The sequence below is a fragment of the Podarcis raffonei genome, chromosome 11 (assembly GCF_027172205.1).
Source record: "Podarcis raffonei isolate rPodRaf1 chromosome 11, rPodRaf1.pri, whole genome shotgun sequence".
Classification (NCBI taxonomy): Eukaryota; Metazoa; Chordata; class Lepidosauria; order Squamata; family Lacertidae; genus Podarcis; species Podarcis raffonei.
Window position 1 is genome coordinate 66,362,790 of NC_070612.1, and position 17,605 is coordinate 66,380,394.

A 17,605-nucleotide genomic window follows, 5' to 3' on the forward strand; every position below is an offset into this window, starting at 1 on the left:
AATACTCATTGCAAAGTACTGGAAGACACAAGATCTTCCCACCTTGGAAGAATGGCAGATGAAAGTGATGGACTATATGGAATTGGCGGAAATGACTGGCAGAATCCGAGACCAGGGAGAAGAGTCGGTGGAAGAAGACTGGAAGAAATTTAAAGATTATCTACAGAAACATTGTAAAATTAAGGAATGCTAAAATGATGTCGGAATGAAATGAAGCGGTTTTAGCAACAATGTTAAAAGGAGTATGTAAAATGGATTGTTAATAGATGAAAATATAAAGTTATAATATGTTAAGATAAAGAATTAAGATAAAAACAAAGAGGGAAAGGATTTGCTGAATTAACCATTCGAACTGGAATACAAAAAAGGGAGGTGTGAGGAGGTCAGGGAAACAAGTAAATGAAAGGCAAGACAAGGAATGATGGATTTATTTTTAATTGTTTTTATTTCCTCTGTATTTTGTATCTTTTGTTTTCTTTTTTCTATCTCTTTATTACTTTTGTAATTTCTTTTGAAATTTTAATAAATATTATTTTTTTTAAAAAAAAAGTGTGCTGCCAAATCACCACCAGGCTGCAACTTGGTCTGGTACAGCTGCTTGAAAAACGTCAATGCGGACGCTGACTCTTTTCTAATATGCACTGCTGCAAGACTGTCCCACATTTCTTTGGCAGTTTTCTTATTTCTTATATAGACTACTTGCTGGTTGCTGACTGCCAAATTAATTATTGCCCTGGCTTTCGCATCTCCTTTTGACCAAGCATTAGTTACAGGGTCAGGAGGGTCATCAGTTACATAGGTCCATACTTCTCTAGAGGTCAAAAGCGCCTCCACCCGAAAAGACCATAAACTATAGTTCTCATCTGTTAGCTGTGGGAACACCAGAGCCTTCTTGGCTTCTGGAACCCGGTCAACCATTCTGGAACCCTTCCAGACCCACAGAAACTACACTAACAGGAGAAGGAGTTTTCAAACCTTTCTCAGAGTCCAAAAATATGCAGTCATCCACTCAGCAGCTGGGCCCATAACCAAAGATGTTAGCTATTTGCAGTATAGTAGCACTGCAGAGAGCTTGCTGGGGAGACCATGCATTAAAAAGGGACTCAAAAATAACTTAAACAAGGTTTTAATAACAAAAACAAAAACTCCTTATACACTAAATACATCATCAACAAACCAGACCCAACCACCAACTCATGCCCCAGGGTAATGGGAGAGCTAGGTGCTGCTCCTTATATACTACACCCAAATGCTGACACAGCCATTCAATGAATGACACAGCCATTCAACATTCAACCATTCAACATTCAACCATTCAACAGCCAGAACTGAGTTCCAGTGAGTTCTGGCTGGGGAAAAAGCCCTGGGGCAAGCCTAGGGTGGGCCACCTAAGCACAGCTCTCTTGCCCTGCGCCCCTCTGTCACCTTTGCCGACTGAAAGCATGCCAGACGGTTTTCTCTTGCTGGGCTCTGTGGGACGAGGGCTGACTGTGCATCTCTCTCTTTCCACCTCCTAGGTATCCCAGGATTTCCCCCTTCTTGGACAGCTGGTGGCGCTCTTGTCCCTTCACCTCGCAGACAACGTGAAGGAGATTGGCCTGCAGTCAGCGGAGGCCTTGTACCATCTCCATTACATCATGATAGCCAAAATGGGTGAGGGTGATGCTGGGAAATGGCTTGTTTCTTGTAAGCCGCAGGGTGGGAGATCTGTAGCCCTCCAGAGGCTGCTCCAACTCCCATCATCCCTGAGTGTTGCCCATGCTGGCTGCTGCTGGTGTTGATCAGGGAGTTCAGGAGGGCCAGAATTCGTGCCAGCACTGGCCTAACGCCAACACCCTGTTGGCCAGAGACGAGAGGGCAGTCTTGGGGGAGGGATTCACTGCTGAAGAAGATCAGAAAAGCCTTCTGGACCTGACCAGTGGCCCAGCCCAGCCCAGCATCCTGTTCCCACAGGGGTTGACCAGATGCCTGTGGGAATCCAGCAAGCAGAATTCAAGCTCTTTCTACTCCTGTACTTTGCTGCCTCTGACCATGGAGGCAGAGCATAGCCATCCTGGCTAATAGCCATGGGTAGCCTTCTCTTCCATGAATTTGCCTCATCTTCTTTGAAAGCCATCTTTGTCCGTGGCCATCAGTGCCTCCTGCGGCAGGGAGTTCCAGAGTTTAGCTGTGCACTGCAAGAAGAAGGACCATCCTGAAACTTCAGTTTCATTGGAGGTCCAGTTGTTCTCATGTTCTGACGGTGAGAGAGAAAGCTTTCTCTCTCCACTTTCTCCATGCCATACATTGTGTCTCCTCTTCCTCGCCATTTTTCTAAACGGAACCCCCCCCCCCAAATGCTGCAACCAGCTCCACAAGCACCCCAGTCCTTTTGGTTGCCCCCTTCTGAACCTTTTTCCCAGTTCTGAATTATAATTTTTGAGGTGAAATCGATAATTGTTTTTGTTGGTTCCAGTGGGAAAACTGGAGGTTTTGAGCAGGGAGCACTAATGCTGGGTTCTTTTGCATGCATATTCCAAAACCCGACCCTGCTTAGGTAAGGAACTGGAGAAGAGGAGGAATAAAAATAAGAAAGGCAACATGGTCAGATGGGTCCGAGAAGACTTCTTCATCCCTGGGCCCTCCCTCTTCCACTACCACATCGCAAAAGTGGCCAAGGTAGGGGTGGCTTTTTGTACTCTTTATTGCTAAGACCGCAGCCACTCCCAGTTAGCAAAGATTTGCTCACTCGGGCCAATGGGGCCCTGCCCCACCAACTTCAGCCTGCCCTCAGGCAGCCCACCCCTTCTAGGGATGAGGGAGAGATTCAGAGCAGTTCACACTGGAAGCCAAAGCTATCAAATCGAGGCTTTCAGAAACAATAGGAGAACTGAAACACAACCCGCCTTTGAAATTCACACGTCCTTGAATTTCGCAATGCCAAACAGTGTGTAAAAAAATCCATGCGTGAGCTATTAGTGTAAATAACATTCAGAAATGCATTGTATTAGAATAAATTGCTCAAAGACAAGTGCCCGGTAGCCTAAACTGCATGCAGAATTCTACTTATTGAAATTCTACCAGGTGCTGGGAGACCTAGGGTTCAGATCCCCACTCAGCCCTGAAACTCACGAGTCAGTCACAGTCTCTCAGTCTAACCTACCTCATGAGACTAAAACGGGGAGGAGAGAGAACCATGCATTGCCACCTTGGGCTCCTCAGGGCGGAAAAAGAATAGGAAAAGTTGACTCATTCGATACATCTTTCACAAGGCACTGCCAAGCCAATGAACTATGCCAACCTTGTGGTGGGTGTTTTTGTTGTATATTAAGAACTAAACACACAGCCAGCAGGTTCCCACCCAGTCTGTTTGGCATTGGTTATATAACGGATAGCCACTATTATTCACCCTCTCTGTTCCTGCGAGAATTTTTTTTTAATTTTCTAGTCTGATTTTAGATTGAACCTCTTCATGTTCCAATGTCATAACCAATTTAAGATGTGGATCGAAAATAGCAAGGCGTCACCTGACTTTTAGTTTTCTTTGTTGTAAAATCTTTCAGCTACTTAAATAAACACATAAACAGAATCACCGAATTGTAGAGTTGGAAGGGACGTGGGGGTCACTTAGTTCAACCCTCTCAAGGCAGAGTGGAGATGTCTTTCACTTGGTTTGTGAAGGCACCCTTGGACTACTGAAACGTGGTCAGAGTGTGGAGCAGAAGAAAACTCCCTCTTCTTTCTTCTTTGTGCCAGGCTTTTGGGGAGCACCTCAAGCCCAGCCAGATCAACGAAGTCGTGTTGAAGGCGATTGACAACCTGACAGTGGAAGACAGAGCCGTCTCTCAGGCTGCAGGAAAGCTCCTGAGGTCCTTCCTTGAGGAATGTGGGATGGAAATGGAGGACGTAAGGCTTAAAACGGAGGCAGGGGGAGCAGGTTTCCTCTAAATTAAACATTCTCTTCGGACTTAGAATTAGCTTGTTTCTGGGAAGTAAGAAGGCATTGTGTGGGAAGTAAGAAGAGCCAGTGTGGTGTAGTGGTTAAGAGCGGTAGTCTCGTAATCTGGGGAACCGGGTTCGCGTCTCCGCTCCTCCACATGCAGCTGCTGGGTGACCTTGGGCCAGTCACACTTCTCTGAAGCCTCTCAGCCCCACTCACCTCACAGAGTGTTTGTTGTGGGGGAGGAAGGGAAAGGAGAATGTTAGCCGCTTGGAGACTCCTTCGGGTAGTGATAAAGTGGGATATCAAATCCAAACTTCTTCAATTTCCGTGTCTGTGGCTCGCGCCTCTGTTTCCATCCTGCTGCAGTTTGGCTTCCAAAAATCAACCACCCTGTTTTTCATCTCGCTGTCTGCTTTGGTAGTATTTTAATTACATTATTCCACCCTGTTCATTTCAGTGCAAAGGAAACACAATGTGTACAACACTGAGGTCAATTAATAAAACTTTGCTATGATCAAAATGATCACCCTCCCAAAACTAACCTACCTATTCCAAACCCTCCCAATCTGGATTCCCCCAACACAACTCCACAGATGGCAGAGAAAACTACACTCTTTTATCTTCTCACATAAAAAACCAAAAATAAGCCCCAAATACCTGCACCTCCCCACCTCAGAAGGAAGATGGGGAATCCCCAACATAGAAGCATATTACATTGCCAGCCAAATACTCCATATAATCCCATATATACTAGAAGATGAGACAAAACAATGGGTGCACCTAGAGAGGGACATAATTGAAAATACCAACCCCATCCCCACTAATCCCCCTGCCGTACCACCCATTATTCCACCATGCAGCACAAAACCTCCAAATAAAAACCTGGCAAACCAAAGGCTTATATCGCCTAATAGACTTCTGTAAAAATAACAAACCTTTGTCAACACAAGAAATACAAGACAAACTAGAAGACACCCAAATGCCCTGGTTAACACAACACCAATTACATGCCCTCTTAAACAATCCAACAGTAAAATCAGCAGCAACTAGGCCCCTGATAACCTTTGAAAACCTCCTCCTAACAACAAAGGGAAACGGTAAAAGGATGGTATCCGCAATATACAAAATACTACTCCAAAATCCCACAAACCCCCTAGACGCAATCAAAAAACAATGGGAGAATGACATAGGCTATGAGATTAACCCCACTCAATGGATCAGAATGTGGTCTAACCCCCCCCTTTAAATCCATATCAACGAAAAGAACTCACTCTGAAACTCACCTACAGGTGGTACCTAAGACCAAGAAAACTAGCGCTAATACGCCCAGGAACCTCACCAAAATGCTGGAGAGGGTGCACCTCCACAGGCACATACCTCCACATGTGGTGGGAATGCCCCAAAATCCAACTATTCTGGACAACAGCCATACGAGAAATATGTAAAATAACTAAGCAAGTACTAGACATCACCCCAGAACTGGCCCTACTAAACATCTTCCAAGACAACAATGCCCACTTACACCACAAAGAACTCATAACCCACCTACTTTCAGCAGCCAGAAACACCATAACCAGACACTGGAGAGACCTGTCAGGAGTAAGCATGGACCAATGGTACCAAATAGTATGGGAAACAGCCCTACTAGAAAAATTAACCAATAAACTGAAACTGACACGGGGACAAACAGAAGAAGACGCCTTTATCCTGGTATGGCTCCCCTTTATCACAAACACAGCCCAAAAAGACAATGACAATAATCCACCAACAGCATACAAATCAATATGGCTAACCTGATCCAAAACACCCACTCACCCCACTCACACACGAAAACAAAGATCACCACAGCCAATCACAAACAAACAACCACACCCTAGGCCAACCCCAACCTCTCTCACCACCAAAGGAACACAAGTGAACAGCAGAGAACCGGCACGAGTAACGCTGACACCAAACCCTACATACATTAAGCCAAATAGAAACAGGTTCAGCACACTTTCTCTTTTTATATATATATATAATATTTATTAAAGTTTAGGAATTTATATAAAACAGAATAAACAGAACAGTAAAAACAAAAACAATAACAATACATACAATCCAAAAAAGAAAAAACACACATACAAAACAGGTATAATTTCCATCCCTTATATTCATAAAACTTACTTTCCCGACCTCCTCATACCTCCCCTTTCTGTATTCCATTCTCTAATTAAGTCAATTCAGCAAATCCTTTCCCTAATTTCTATGTACTTTTTAACCTTTCTTTTCTTAACCACATAATCATTACAGCTTTTAACTCCTTAATTTCTAAATCAACATCGTTCTAGCCTTCAATAATTTTACAATGTTTCTTAAGATAGTCCTTAAATTTCTTCCAATCTTCTTCCACCGTCTCTTTTCCCTGGTCTCGGATTCTGCCGGTCATTTCTGCCAGTCCCATATAGTCTATCACTTTCATCTGCCATTCTTCCAAGGTGGGTAGATCTTGTGTCTTCCAATACTTTGCGATGAGTATTCTTGCTGCTGTTGTAGCATACATAAAAAAAGTTCTGTCCTTCTTTGGCACCAATTGGCCGACCATACCCAGGAGAAAGGCCTCTGGTTTCTTCAAGAAGGTATGTTTAAATACCTTTTTCATTTCATTATAAATCATTTCCCAGAAAGCCTTAATCCTTGGGCAAGTCCATCAAAGGTGAAAGAATGTACCTTCAGTCTCTTTACATTTCCAACACTTATTATCAGACAAGTGGTAAATTTTTGCGAGCTTAACTGGAGTCATGTACCACCTATAAATCATTTTCATAATATTTTCTTTCAAGGCATTACATGCCGTAAATTTCATACCGGTGGTCCACAACCGTTCCCAGTCCTCGAACATAATGTTATGACCAATATCTTGTGCCCACTTGATCATAGCTGATTTAACTATTTCATCCTGTGTATTCCATTCCAACAGCAAGTTATACATTTTTGACAAATTCTTAGTTTTGGATTCTAATAGTTCTGTCTCCAGTTTTGATTTTTCCACCTGGAAGCCAATTTTCCTGTCTGACTTAAAGACCTCCATTATTTGGTAGTAATGGAGCCAATCTCTCACTTTATCTTTCAATTTCTCATAACTCTGCAATTTCATTACATCCCCTTCTTGCTCCAAAATTTCCCAATATTTCGGCCATTTAGACTCCATATTAAGTTTTTTCACAGCCTTTGCCTCCATTGGGGACAACCACCTGGGAGTTTTGTTCTCCAGCAGGTCTTTATACCTAATCCAGACATTATACAGTGCTTTCCTGACAATATGGTTTTTAAAAGCTTTATGAGCTTTGACCTTGTCATACCACAAATATGCATGCCACCCAAAAATATTATTGAACCCTTCTAGATCCAAGATATCTGTATTCTCAAGAAGTAGCCAGTCTTTCAACCAGCAAAAAGCCGCTGATTCATAATAAAGTTTAAAATCTGGCAGGGCAAATCCCCCCCCCTTTCTTTTGCATCAGTTAATATCTTAAATTTTATCCTGGGCTTTTTGCCCTGCCAGACAAATTTTGAAATATCTTTCTGCCACTTCTTGAAACAGTCCATCTTGTCAACAATTTGCAATGTTTGAAACAAAAATAACATTCTAGGCAATACATTCATCTTTATAGCTGCAATTCGACCCAACAAGGAAAGCTTCAATTTTGACCAAATTTCTAAATCTTTTTTTACCTCTGTCCAGCATTTTTCATAATTATCTTTAAACAAATTCACATTTTTAGTTGTCATATTGCTCCCCAAGTATTTCACTTTCTTAACCACAGTTAAACCTGTCTCATTCTGAAACTTCTCCCTTTCCATAGGTGTTAAGTTTTTTTCCAATACCTTAGTTTTGGATTTATTCAATTTAAATCCTGCAACCTGGCCAAAATCTTGAATTAGTTCTAAAACCCTTTTAGTACTAGATTCTGGCTCTTGTAACGTAAGTACCAAATCATCTGCAAATGCTCTCAATTTGTATTGTTTAGCTCCGACCTGTACTCCCTTAAACAACTGGTCCTTTCTAATCATATTCAGCAAGACTTCCAGGACTGATATAAAAAGTAATGGAGAGATTGGGCACCCCTGACGTGTCCCTTTTTCTATCTTAAACTCTTCCGTAACCATATTGTTTACAATTAACTTTGCTTTCTGCTCTGAGTATATTGCACCTATACCATTTTCAAATCCTTGGCCTACCCCCATCCCCTGAAGATTCTTCTTCATAAAACTCCAAGAAATATTGTCAAAGGCTTTCTCCGCATCCACAAATATCAAAACTGCTTTAGTATTTATGTTCACTTCTAGCTTTTCCAAAATGTCTATTATATTCCTTACATTATCTGACATATGCCTTCTCGGGAGAAAGCCCGCTTGGTCCCTGTGAATCTCCTCCATCAAAACTTTTTTCAGTCTCTTAGCCAGAATATCAGCAAAAATTTTGTAATCCACATTTAGTAACGAAATAGGGCGGTAGTTCTTAAGTTGGTTCTTTTCAGTCTCAGTCTTTGGTATAAGTGTAATATAAGCTTCTTTCCACGTTTCTGGTGCCTTTTTCCCCTCCAAAATTTCATTACAAACTTCCTTCATAGGTTGTAATAGCCACTCCTTTAACATTTTATAGTATCTGGAAGTAAGCCCATCCGGTCCCGGAGACTTGCCCAGTTGCATATTTTGAATGGCACCTTCTATTTCCTGTTCAGTTATTTTCTGGTTCAAACGTATTTTACTTTCATAAGAATTTTTTTGTAATCCGTAAGTCTTGAGAAAATTGTCTATATCTGTCTCTTTCTGTGGCCCTTGTGTATATAATTGTTTAAAATATCTCTGGAAGCAGTTTCTAATCTCATTTGGCTTATATACATTCTTTCCTTTCACTTCTAGATTTGTAACCGTATTTAATTTTTGTCTTTTCTTCATTTGCCAAGCCAATAGTTTGCCGCATTTATCTGCTAATTCAAATGTCTTTTGTCTCATTTGTTTAATTTTCCATTCTATTTCTTGATTCATCAGCTCCATATATTGTGTTTGATACAATTTGATTTCTCTCAAAATCTCTTTGGACTTTGGTTTTGATCTTAGTTTCTTTCCCCCTTCTTTTATCTTCTCCAAAATCTTGTCTTTTTTCTCATTTTGGCTTCTCTTTTTTATTGCATTTTGTTGTATCAGAAATCCTCGCATAACGGCTTTACTTGCGTCCCAGATTACTCTTTTTTCCACATTAGTGTTCATGTTTATTTCAAAATAATCTCTCAAAGTTTTTTGGGCCTTTTTGTACACTTCTTCCTCTCTAAATAAGGTGTCATTCATCCTCCATCTAAAGGATCCAGTTGATATTTGCTTCATCTCCATTCTTACTGCATTGTGGTCGGAGCAGGTTTTTGGGCAGATTTCCACTTTCTTTATCTTTGATGCCATTCCTCTAGTAACCCAGATTTGGTCGATTCTGGTCCATGTCATTTTGGCTTCAGAAAAGAAGGTTCCCTCTCTCTCAAGAGGATTCTTTGTTCTCCAAATATCAATCAAGTCCATATTGTCAGTCATTTCAAAAAAAGTTTTTGGTAATCTTTCATCCTTAGTGAGTACCTGTCTTTGTGCTTTATCCATATTAGTAGATACTACTCCATTCATGTCTCCCATCAAAATAAGATTATAATCCATATAGTCCAACAAAATCTCATGCAACTTCTTAAAGAATTCAGATTTCCCCTCGTTCGGTGCATAAATTCCTACGGCTAAAAATTTCTCTCCTTGGATTTGAATTTCAATTGCCAGGAATCTTCCTTGTTCATCTTTAAAAACAAATTTCGGTAGTAATTTTTCCTTTGCATATATCACAACTCCTCTTTTTTTAACTTTGTCTGATGAAATAAATTCTTGACCCAATCTTTTATTCACCAATATTTTCCTTTGTAACCTCGTCACATGTGTTTCTTGTAAACAGATCAAATCCAGTTGTTCTTTCTTCAATATATGAAAAACAGCTTTCCTCTTTCGAGGCATATTCAAGCCATTACAATTCCAACTTAGAAGTTGCAGAGCCATGATGAGACTATTTACTTATTCCTGTTGCTCCAAGTAGTTGTTCTTCCTCTGTCGATGGTTTCAAACCAAATGACAAGTTCGATATGTCTGATATATCCAGTGTTCCTTTTCCCAATGATGTCAGTTCCTGCCCGGAATCCACCTCCTTCTGTAGATCCTCTTCGTGGTCTCTCAGGAATTTGTCTTTATCACTCAATGTTCTTATTCTTATCTTCCTTCCTCTGTATTTGAAAGATAGGCCTTGTGGAAATTCCCACCTGAAGAATATTTTGTTTTTCTTCAATAAAACGACCAGATCTCTGTAGTAGGTTCTTACGTCCAAAATGTGCTTCGGAATATCCTTAAAGATCTCCACGTAAGAATTTTCAATCTCCAGGGTTTTTTGATAGTGCAGATTCAAAATTTTATCCCTTTCTTCCTTTGTCCTTAATGTTATTAAGCAGTCTCTTGCCTTATTCTTCCTTTGTCTTGTACCAAGCCTAAATGCACTCACTATCTTAAATTCTTCCTTCTCCAGGCCCTGTTGCCAAAAGTCCAAAAATTCTTTTGTCAGGAAGTCCACCAAGTTATCTTTCTCACTTTCCGGAACCGATCTTATCCTTAAATTCCTCTCTTTTCTCTGCAGTTCAATCATAGACAAAGTCAGATCATGATCCTCCAATTTCCTGATGACCGGTGGTATCCTCTCTTGGGTGAGAACCGCTATTTCCTTTGCTTCCTCTGCAATCTTTCGAGTTGTGGCCGAGTCCTCCAAAAGTCTTACAATAGTCTCTGTGTTGGAATTTACCTTCTTTCCCAATTCATCAATACTTTTCGTGTTCAGATCAATTTTTGCTGAGATCTCAGCCACTTGTTTATTAGTTTCCTGAATTTGTTTATTAGTTTCCACAACTTGTCTACTTGTCTCTGTTCCCTGCTTCGTTAAATATTCCAAAGATACATTAATCTTGCCAAGTGCTTGTGCTAAAGCGTCTTCTGCTGACATAACTTTTGGTTTAGTTTGAGAGGCAGCAGCTGTGCCCGTGCCTCCGGATGTTGAAGCTCTCCGCTGGTGGGAAAAATCAGTCTTGTATTGTCTGCCTGATCTTAAACTTCTTTCTTCAGACTTCCCCTTTTCTTTATCCATAACACTCTCATTCGGAGCCAAGGTCACGTCTTACTCTTGTACTTTGTTTTGAGAAGGAAATTTCCACTGGCTCTCACTCTGGTGGCTTGATTGTTATTGTAACAACAAAGTCTCCACTAGGGGGAAAAGTTCCAGCTTCACTTTGTAACTTTATAACCAATATCTCTTAAAAGCCCCCTTTTTTCCAATTAGCCACAGTTTCAAATTTATTTTCAATGCTATTTTATATATAAGTCCATTCAAAGACACTGTATCTTTACATAAAGTTACTGTTGTAAACAGTCCCAATGTATTGACAGTCCACCATTCAGTTTCCATGTCAAGGCAGTCCGACTCCAGAGATCAAAGCAGCGGACGTTCTTTTTAAGCGTTCCTTTCTTACAGGCATAAAAAGTTCAATTTCCACCCCCCTCCGCTCCTGTCAAACGTTGGGGGGAAATACTCTTCCAAACGATGGATTACTAGTTCCAAAAAAATATTCCCTCTTAAGTTACAGCTTTCAGTCTCTTTGCTTCAGGTTATTTACACAACGGGGAGGCAGACTTCCTTTTTGTACCTTTCCCGTGCAGTACCAAATTTCTTCCCAATTTTGTTTCAAATTAAGCCCGTTATTACTACTAATGAGTAGTTGCTTTAAAGTCCAAATTTCAGAGAAGAAATCAGCGCTCTCCGATCATGGCAATGCGGCTTCACTCAGCAGGCTTTGTCAGCGACCCTCAGCACCGCGCCTTCTCCCGCTGCCGCTCCAAAGCCTTTAAAAAGGCTTCTTTGCGGTTTTGGGGGGGCGCAAAAGGTGCCCGCCGGATCTCTTCGCTCACAGGCTTCCGCGCCTGTGATTTTTTAGGGTCCCCGCTTCGCCGTTGCGACAGGACCCGAACCCGCGGAGCAGGCTTCCCCCGGAGCTCGGGGGAAAGTCTGCCATTAATCGCCGGCGCTGACTGGAAGTCCTCCAGGTTCACCACACTTTCTCATCCTGGTCTTCTTTAATCTTCTTCCAGCTGCCTATGGTTGTGAAGGAGATTTACAACCATCTCCACCAGATCCCCGACACCCGCACTAAGGAAGAGACGCTTTCGGCTATTGTCAGCCTAGCCACCAAGCGCCTACAGCCGGTCGTAGACAGCCTGTTGGACTGCTCGATGGAGTGTGATGAGTAAGTTTTTGTGATGTGAAAATGGGGAGGGGTAGATTTAAGGGGTTTCTTAATTTATATTTATTTATATTTGTCAGGGACTCAGGAGCAGGAGCACTGGGGAGAGAGGAAATGGAGAGCGAAGGGGAAGAATCCGAGGGCAGCGTAGGGGAGTATGACAGTGGCCCAAGAGATTCCATGAGCTTCTCCAGCAAATCAGAAGATTCCCAGAAGGGGGCGCCGATGGTCAGGGCAAGGGGGGTCCCAGGGGGGACGCACCAGAAACAAGGAGCCAGAGGGGAACCCCAAAGCAGCAGTGGGGGATCGGGACCAGTTTCCCCACCAGAGCGTAGTGGGGGGGAAGAGTCACATGTGTCAGGGCCAGCGTCTCCTCCAGCGGGGAGAGTGAGTGAGTCAGGGCTGACCACGCCTCCAACGGAGGGGAGGTCAGTTGCAGCTAGCCCCCCCAGAGGGGGAAGCAGTGACAGCAGCAGCAGTGAAACGGTCAGGAGAAAAGTTACCGGCTGGGCGCGCGCGCCAAGTTCAAATGTACAGGCGCGGGGAACAGCAGGAGACCTGGATGGGGAGCCAGCTCCTAAAGCCCGCCGGAGGGAGGGGGAAGGCTCAGGGGACTCAGCGTCAGAAGAGTCTAGAAAGGGCGAGACCCCAACGGCCAGGCGGAACCAGAGGCGGAAGGAACTGAGGAAGAGGTGGAGTAAGGCTAGAATCTTAAATTGGTGCCAGGGGGGAGGAGACTCAGACGGAGCATCAGCGGTCTGACAGTTGAGACGTAGAGCTGCGCGCTGCGGCTCTGGAAGTGAAACTGAACTTCAATAAAGACTTTTGTACTTAACAACGAAGCAGCGTTGGTCCTTTGTGAGCTGGGACCTTGGGCAGCTCTGATGATATTGAATTTCGTATTTGCAAAAAATTGTGCTCCGAGTTGTGGTTTCTTTCTTTGCTAATGTATGTGCAATATAAAGAAAATATCAAAGGCCTGACTTTTTTTAAGAAAAGGAAAAAGGAAAAATTCTGTTTTGAAAAATTGCAGAAGTGCCGCAACGATCTGGAAGTCGTTGGTCACCGATCCGTATTCCAGCGTCAAGCTGCTGAGACCCCTCCTGAAAAGGCTGCAGGATGAAGACCCCAAAGCGGAAGTCACTTCCAGGCGACGCAGCACTTCTCAAATGCCAATGGCGGTACAAAACCACTCAGTTTCTCTCTCCTGGATTGTTTTGAATGGGAGCTGGATGGGGCTGGGGGCTTCTTGCTGGGAGGGGGGTGCATCTTAATAAGTGGTCCATCCTGTGAGCACCTGCTTTGTATGCAGAAGGGCCCCAGCATCTCCATGTCGGGGAGTCCCTCGCCTGAAACCCTGGACAGCCACTGCTAGTCAGTGTAGACAACACTGAGTGAGATGGACCGGGGCTCTGAGTCGCGTCTGAGATCTTGATCTGACGATGACCTCTGCTGAATGCCGTTCTCCTGTCCTTGTCCCTCCAGGCTACCAACGCTCTGTGTCATATCCTGTCGTTGCCTGAGGCTGCAGGTATCCTGAAGAGCAAGTTCCACCACCTGCTGTTTGCACTTAGCACTCGGATCTGTTTTGTCCATGAGGCGAGAAGAAGAGGTTCGAGGGCGACAAGTCTAATCCCGGAGCCCTCTTCGCATCTCGATCCGCTGACGTAAGGGACCTGCTAATGCATTTGGGGGGGCCCTCCCTTCTCTCTCTGACCCATAGCGGTGATGGCTCAGCCCTCCCCCAAGAGATAGGCTTCATTTGGACAAGGAGGTTCTGCTTAGGTTAGATAGCTAGGAGACCCAGGCTTCCCCAACCCCTGTGCTCTTCAGTCGCTTTGGACCACAACTCCCACCAGCCCCAGCCAGCACAACTGGACTGAAGATGGGAGTTGTAGCCCAAAACATCTGAAGGACCCTAGGATGGGAGAGGATGTTGGAGACTCTCCCGTACGATGGGCTGATTTGGGTGTGGTGGACTCACGTGTCATGAAACCTTAAGTCTCCATCACAGCCGAAAGGTTGCCGCTTGTGCTGGAAACATGGGGGAGGCTGCAGGAGGTGATGGTTGGGGTTGGACTGCAAGATGTCAAGGACCTAAAACTCCCCAGATGAACCTACCCAGACCTTGCGCTCATCATCGGAAGCCCCTCTTCACGTGCCTCCTCCACACAAGAAGGGGCCTTTTCTGTGGTGGCTCCCCATTAGTGGGTTGCTCTCCTCAGGGAGGCTTGCCAGGTGCCTTTAGATGCCAGGCAAAAATGGTCCTCTTCAATCAGGCCATTGGCAGATTAACCTCCTATGCCCTTTCAACTGTGTTTGTTGGAGGGAGAGGAGTTATTGGTTTGCTTTGGTTCTTGTTTTTATTCTGTATTTTGTGCTTTTTAACTTGCATTTTTATGTTGTGAACTGCCCGGAGATCTACGGGTGAAGGGCAGTATACAAATTTTTAAAATATAATATTCTTAATTCCTTCACTTGACTCAGGACCGCTGTGCAGGCCCTGAAACAACTGATTGGGCGTGTTGAATACCTTGACGAATTTGAGGTTTTGGGCTGCTGGGATATGCTGTCAAGTCCAGAAAGCTTTTTCGAAGGCATTCGTCTTCTGGCAAGGTAAGAAGGTGAAAAGGACTGGCAGGTGAGGCATGAAGAGCAAGGCCTGCTTTCTGGGGAAATGGGGATAAACTTCTTATTTATTTCAGAAAATGTACCATATTGTTCACTCTATAAGACGCAATTTTCCCCTCCTAAAAAGTAAGGGGAAATGTGTGTGCGTCTTATGGAGCGAATGCAGGCGGGAGGCTCTGCTCAGCGTTCAAGTACAGTGGTGCCTCGCAAGACGAAATTAATTTGTTCCGCAAGTTTTTTCTTCTTGCGAGTTTTTCATCTTGCGAAGCACGGTTTCCCATAGGAATGCATTGAAAATCAATTAATGCGTTCCTATGGAGACCACTTGCCAGGCTGGCGGTGCGGAAAAGGGCTTTTCTCCCCACTGCAAGCCTTCAGGACAGGTACGGGAACAGAGGGGAAGGCGCGCAGCGCTTCTCCTCTGTTCCCGGGGCTTGCGGTGGGAGGAGGGTTTTTCCTCCCCACCGCCAACATTCAGAACAGCATTCTGAATGTTGGCGGTGGGAAGGAAAACCCTCCTCCCACCGCAAGTCTTCAGGACAGCCATCCGAAGGCTGGCGCGGGGAGAAGGTCTCTCCGCCCCACCGCCAGCCTTCGGAGCAGCCTTCCGAAGGCTACCGGTGGGGCCGAGAGACCTCCTCCCGCCGCCAGCCTTCGGAGCAGCCTTCTGAAGGCTGCCGGTGGGGCGGAGAGAGGAGGTCTCTCCGCCCCACCGCCAGCCTTCGGAGGAGGTCCGAGGACAGTGGGGAAGACGCGCTGCGCTTCCCCGCTGTCCTGGAGATTTCCCTATGGGCTTTCGTCTTGCGAAGGAAGCCCATAGGGAAATTCGTTTTGCGAAGCGCCTCCAAAACGGAAAACCCTTTCGTCTAGCGGGTTTTTCGTCTTGCGAGGCGTTCGTCTTGCGGGGCACCACAGTAACCTGGTGGTGGTGGTTGTTGTGCAGGAACGCTGAGCGGTTCTTCCTGCCAGCTTCAGGCTTGTGAATCCTTTGTCTCTTACTCTTATGTTTCAGGACCTTGTTCACCTCCTCAACCGAACAGTACAAGAGGATTGCCCGATTGGCACGCGAATATATGTGCTGTCCAAACAATAAGAAGAGAGCCATCGGCATGGCGTTTTACTTGGAGGTAGGAACTGGAAAAAGGGAATGCCTGTTCTAATGTTTCTAATGGTTTCTTTATTCCTCGCAATTTAACTGTCAAATGTTCTTTAGCATTTACACATTTTTTATTTAATTGTACAACTTCAGCTGCATTCACTGCTATCATGTCTAATATATATGGACAATATTTTTTTGATAGAAGATGAATGTATACATAATAAAAGATGCACTTACAGTGGCTTTGCTCCAACTTAGGGGATGTCCGACTCTGATACAGACACTTCCATGACCTAGCGCACAAGTTACTGCAGGCAGCAATCATACAGGTATTCCGTTAATGGATGGACAAGTCTTCACCTTTGGAAGGCTAAGATTTTTCTTAAAATTACATTTTTATATGTACTATTGGAAACACCTTAAAGCTGGTATAAGTTCATATGTATTTATTTTTGCCTGCTTTAAAGATTGATTTATGTGTGTCTGCTGGTTTATTATATATCTTTTTTTCTCTTTGTTCCACTATGTATCGGGGTGGGGAGACATAATAATAATAATAATAATAATAATAATAATAATCCTTTGCTCGTCCAAATAAGCTTTTTTCATTTATTTATTGAGGCCACTAAGTCTTTGAACTGAAGAGATTTCTCCAGTTTCAAGCCTCATCTCATGCTCTTTATGAGCCAGGTCCAAACCCTCCTGCAGTTCAGACCCAGCTTAGGATGCATTTGGTTCAGCATGATTCCAACCAGCTCATACTCCTTCCTTCCCTTTCCCACCAAAATGTACCTGACTGTGAAGAGCAGAGGCAAATTAGATTGGGAGGGCCATGCCCGGCCCCAGAGGTTGGAATGCGGGGTCCAGGCCCACCAGAAACCACCGGAGAACTCCATAGTTCCAAATGGAAGCACCAGTCTAGCTTCTGCTGCGGCCAGTTTGGGATGAGAAGGGGCAGGAGGGGTCATGCGTGGCTGGGTGCTTCTTGCTGGAGACCATTGAACTGAAGTGAACTGCTTTGGGGGCCAACCTGAATCAATCCCAAAATAACCCGTTCAAAAAAATTGTTATTGAAATTGATTTGTTTTCAATATTTTTCTTTTTCTTTTTCTTTTTGTATTTGCATAAAATTGGAAAACTTAATAAATATTTATAAAAAAACAAAAAACAAAATAACCCGTTCAAGAGGTGCTTTTTAGAAACTGAGCTCACACTCCAACTGTAAAACCATGACATTATATGCTTATGAAATACGTGATATTTGTTGTCTGATAAGGGGGGGCGGCAGCTCTATACCTTCCATGGGTCACAACAAGCCTGGGGGTCAAAACAAGTCACCACCTTCTCAGGTGAATATCAGGCTTGAGTCCATAAATGTTGCTTGACTTTATCTGGTGTCACTTAGGATCTGACGGTGAGACGACCTGTGCTGCTGCCGCTGCCCTTTCTGGCTGTCAAAGCCGAGACGACCTATGCTGCTGCACCTGCCTCTTCTGGCTGTCAAAGGCTCGACGACCTGTGCTGCTGCCGCTGCCCCTTCTGCCTGTCAAAGCCTGAACGATCTACGCTGCTGCCTCCGCCTCTTATGGCTGTCAAAGCCTCAACGACCTG

At 44.1% G+C, this 17,605-nt stretch overlaps 1 protein-coding gene across 2 annotated transcripts; it reads left to right on the forward strand.

Moving 5' to 3' along the window:
* Nucleotides 1-1,327: 1,327 nt before the first annotated feature.
* On the forward strand, nt 1,328-16,266 carry LOC128423381 (uncharacterized). 2 transcript variants are annotated; one of them, XM_053408466.1, is made up of 8 exons: nt 1,328-1,653; nt 2,537-2,658; nt 3,736-3,885; nt 12,113-12,267; nt 13,298-13,445; nt 13,750-13,931; nt 14,752-14,880; nt 15,908-16,266. In XM_053408466.1, the coding sequence occupies exons 1-8, from the start codon at nt 1,638-1,640 to the stop codon at nt 16,053-16,055; spliced, it is 1,050 nt and encodes a 349-aa protein (XP_053264441.1). In that variant the 5' UTR covers nt 1,328-1,637; the 3' UTR covers nt 16,056-16,266. The 2 variants fall into 2 exon arrangements, with proteins under 2 accessions (XP_053264441.1, XP_053264442.1); XM_053408467.1 differs by having other exon boundaries at nt 2,603-2,658.
* The last annotated feature ends 1,339 nt before the right edge of the window (nt 16,267-17,605 follow it).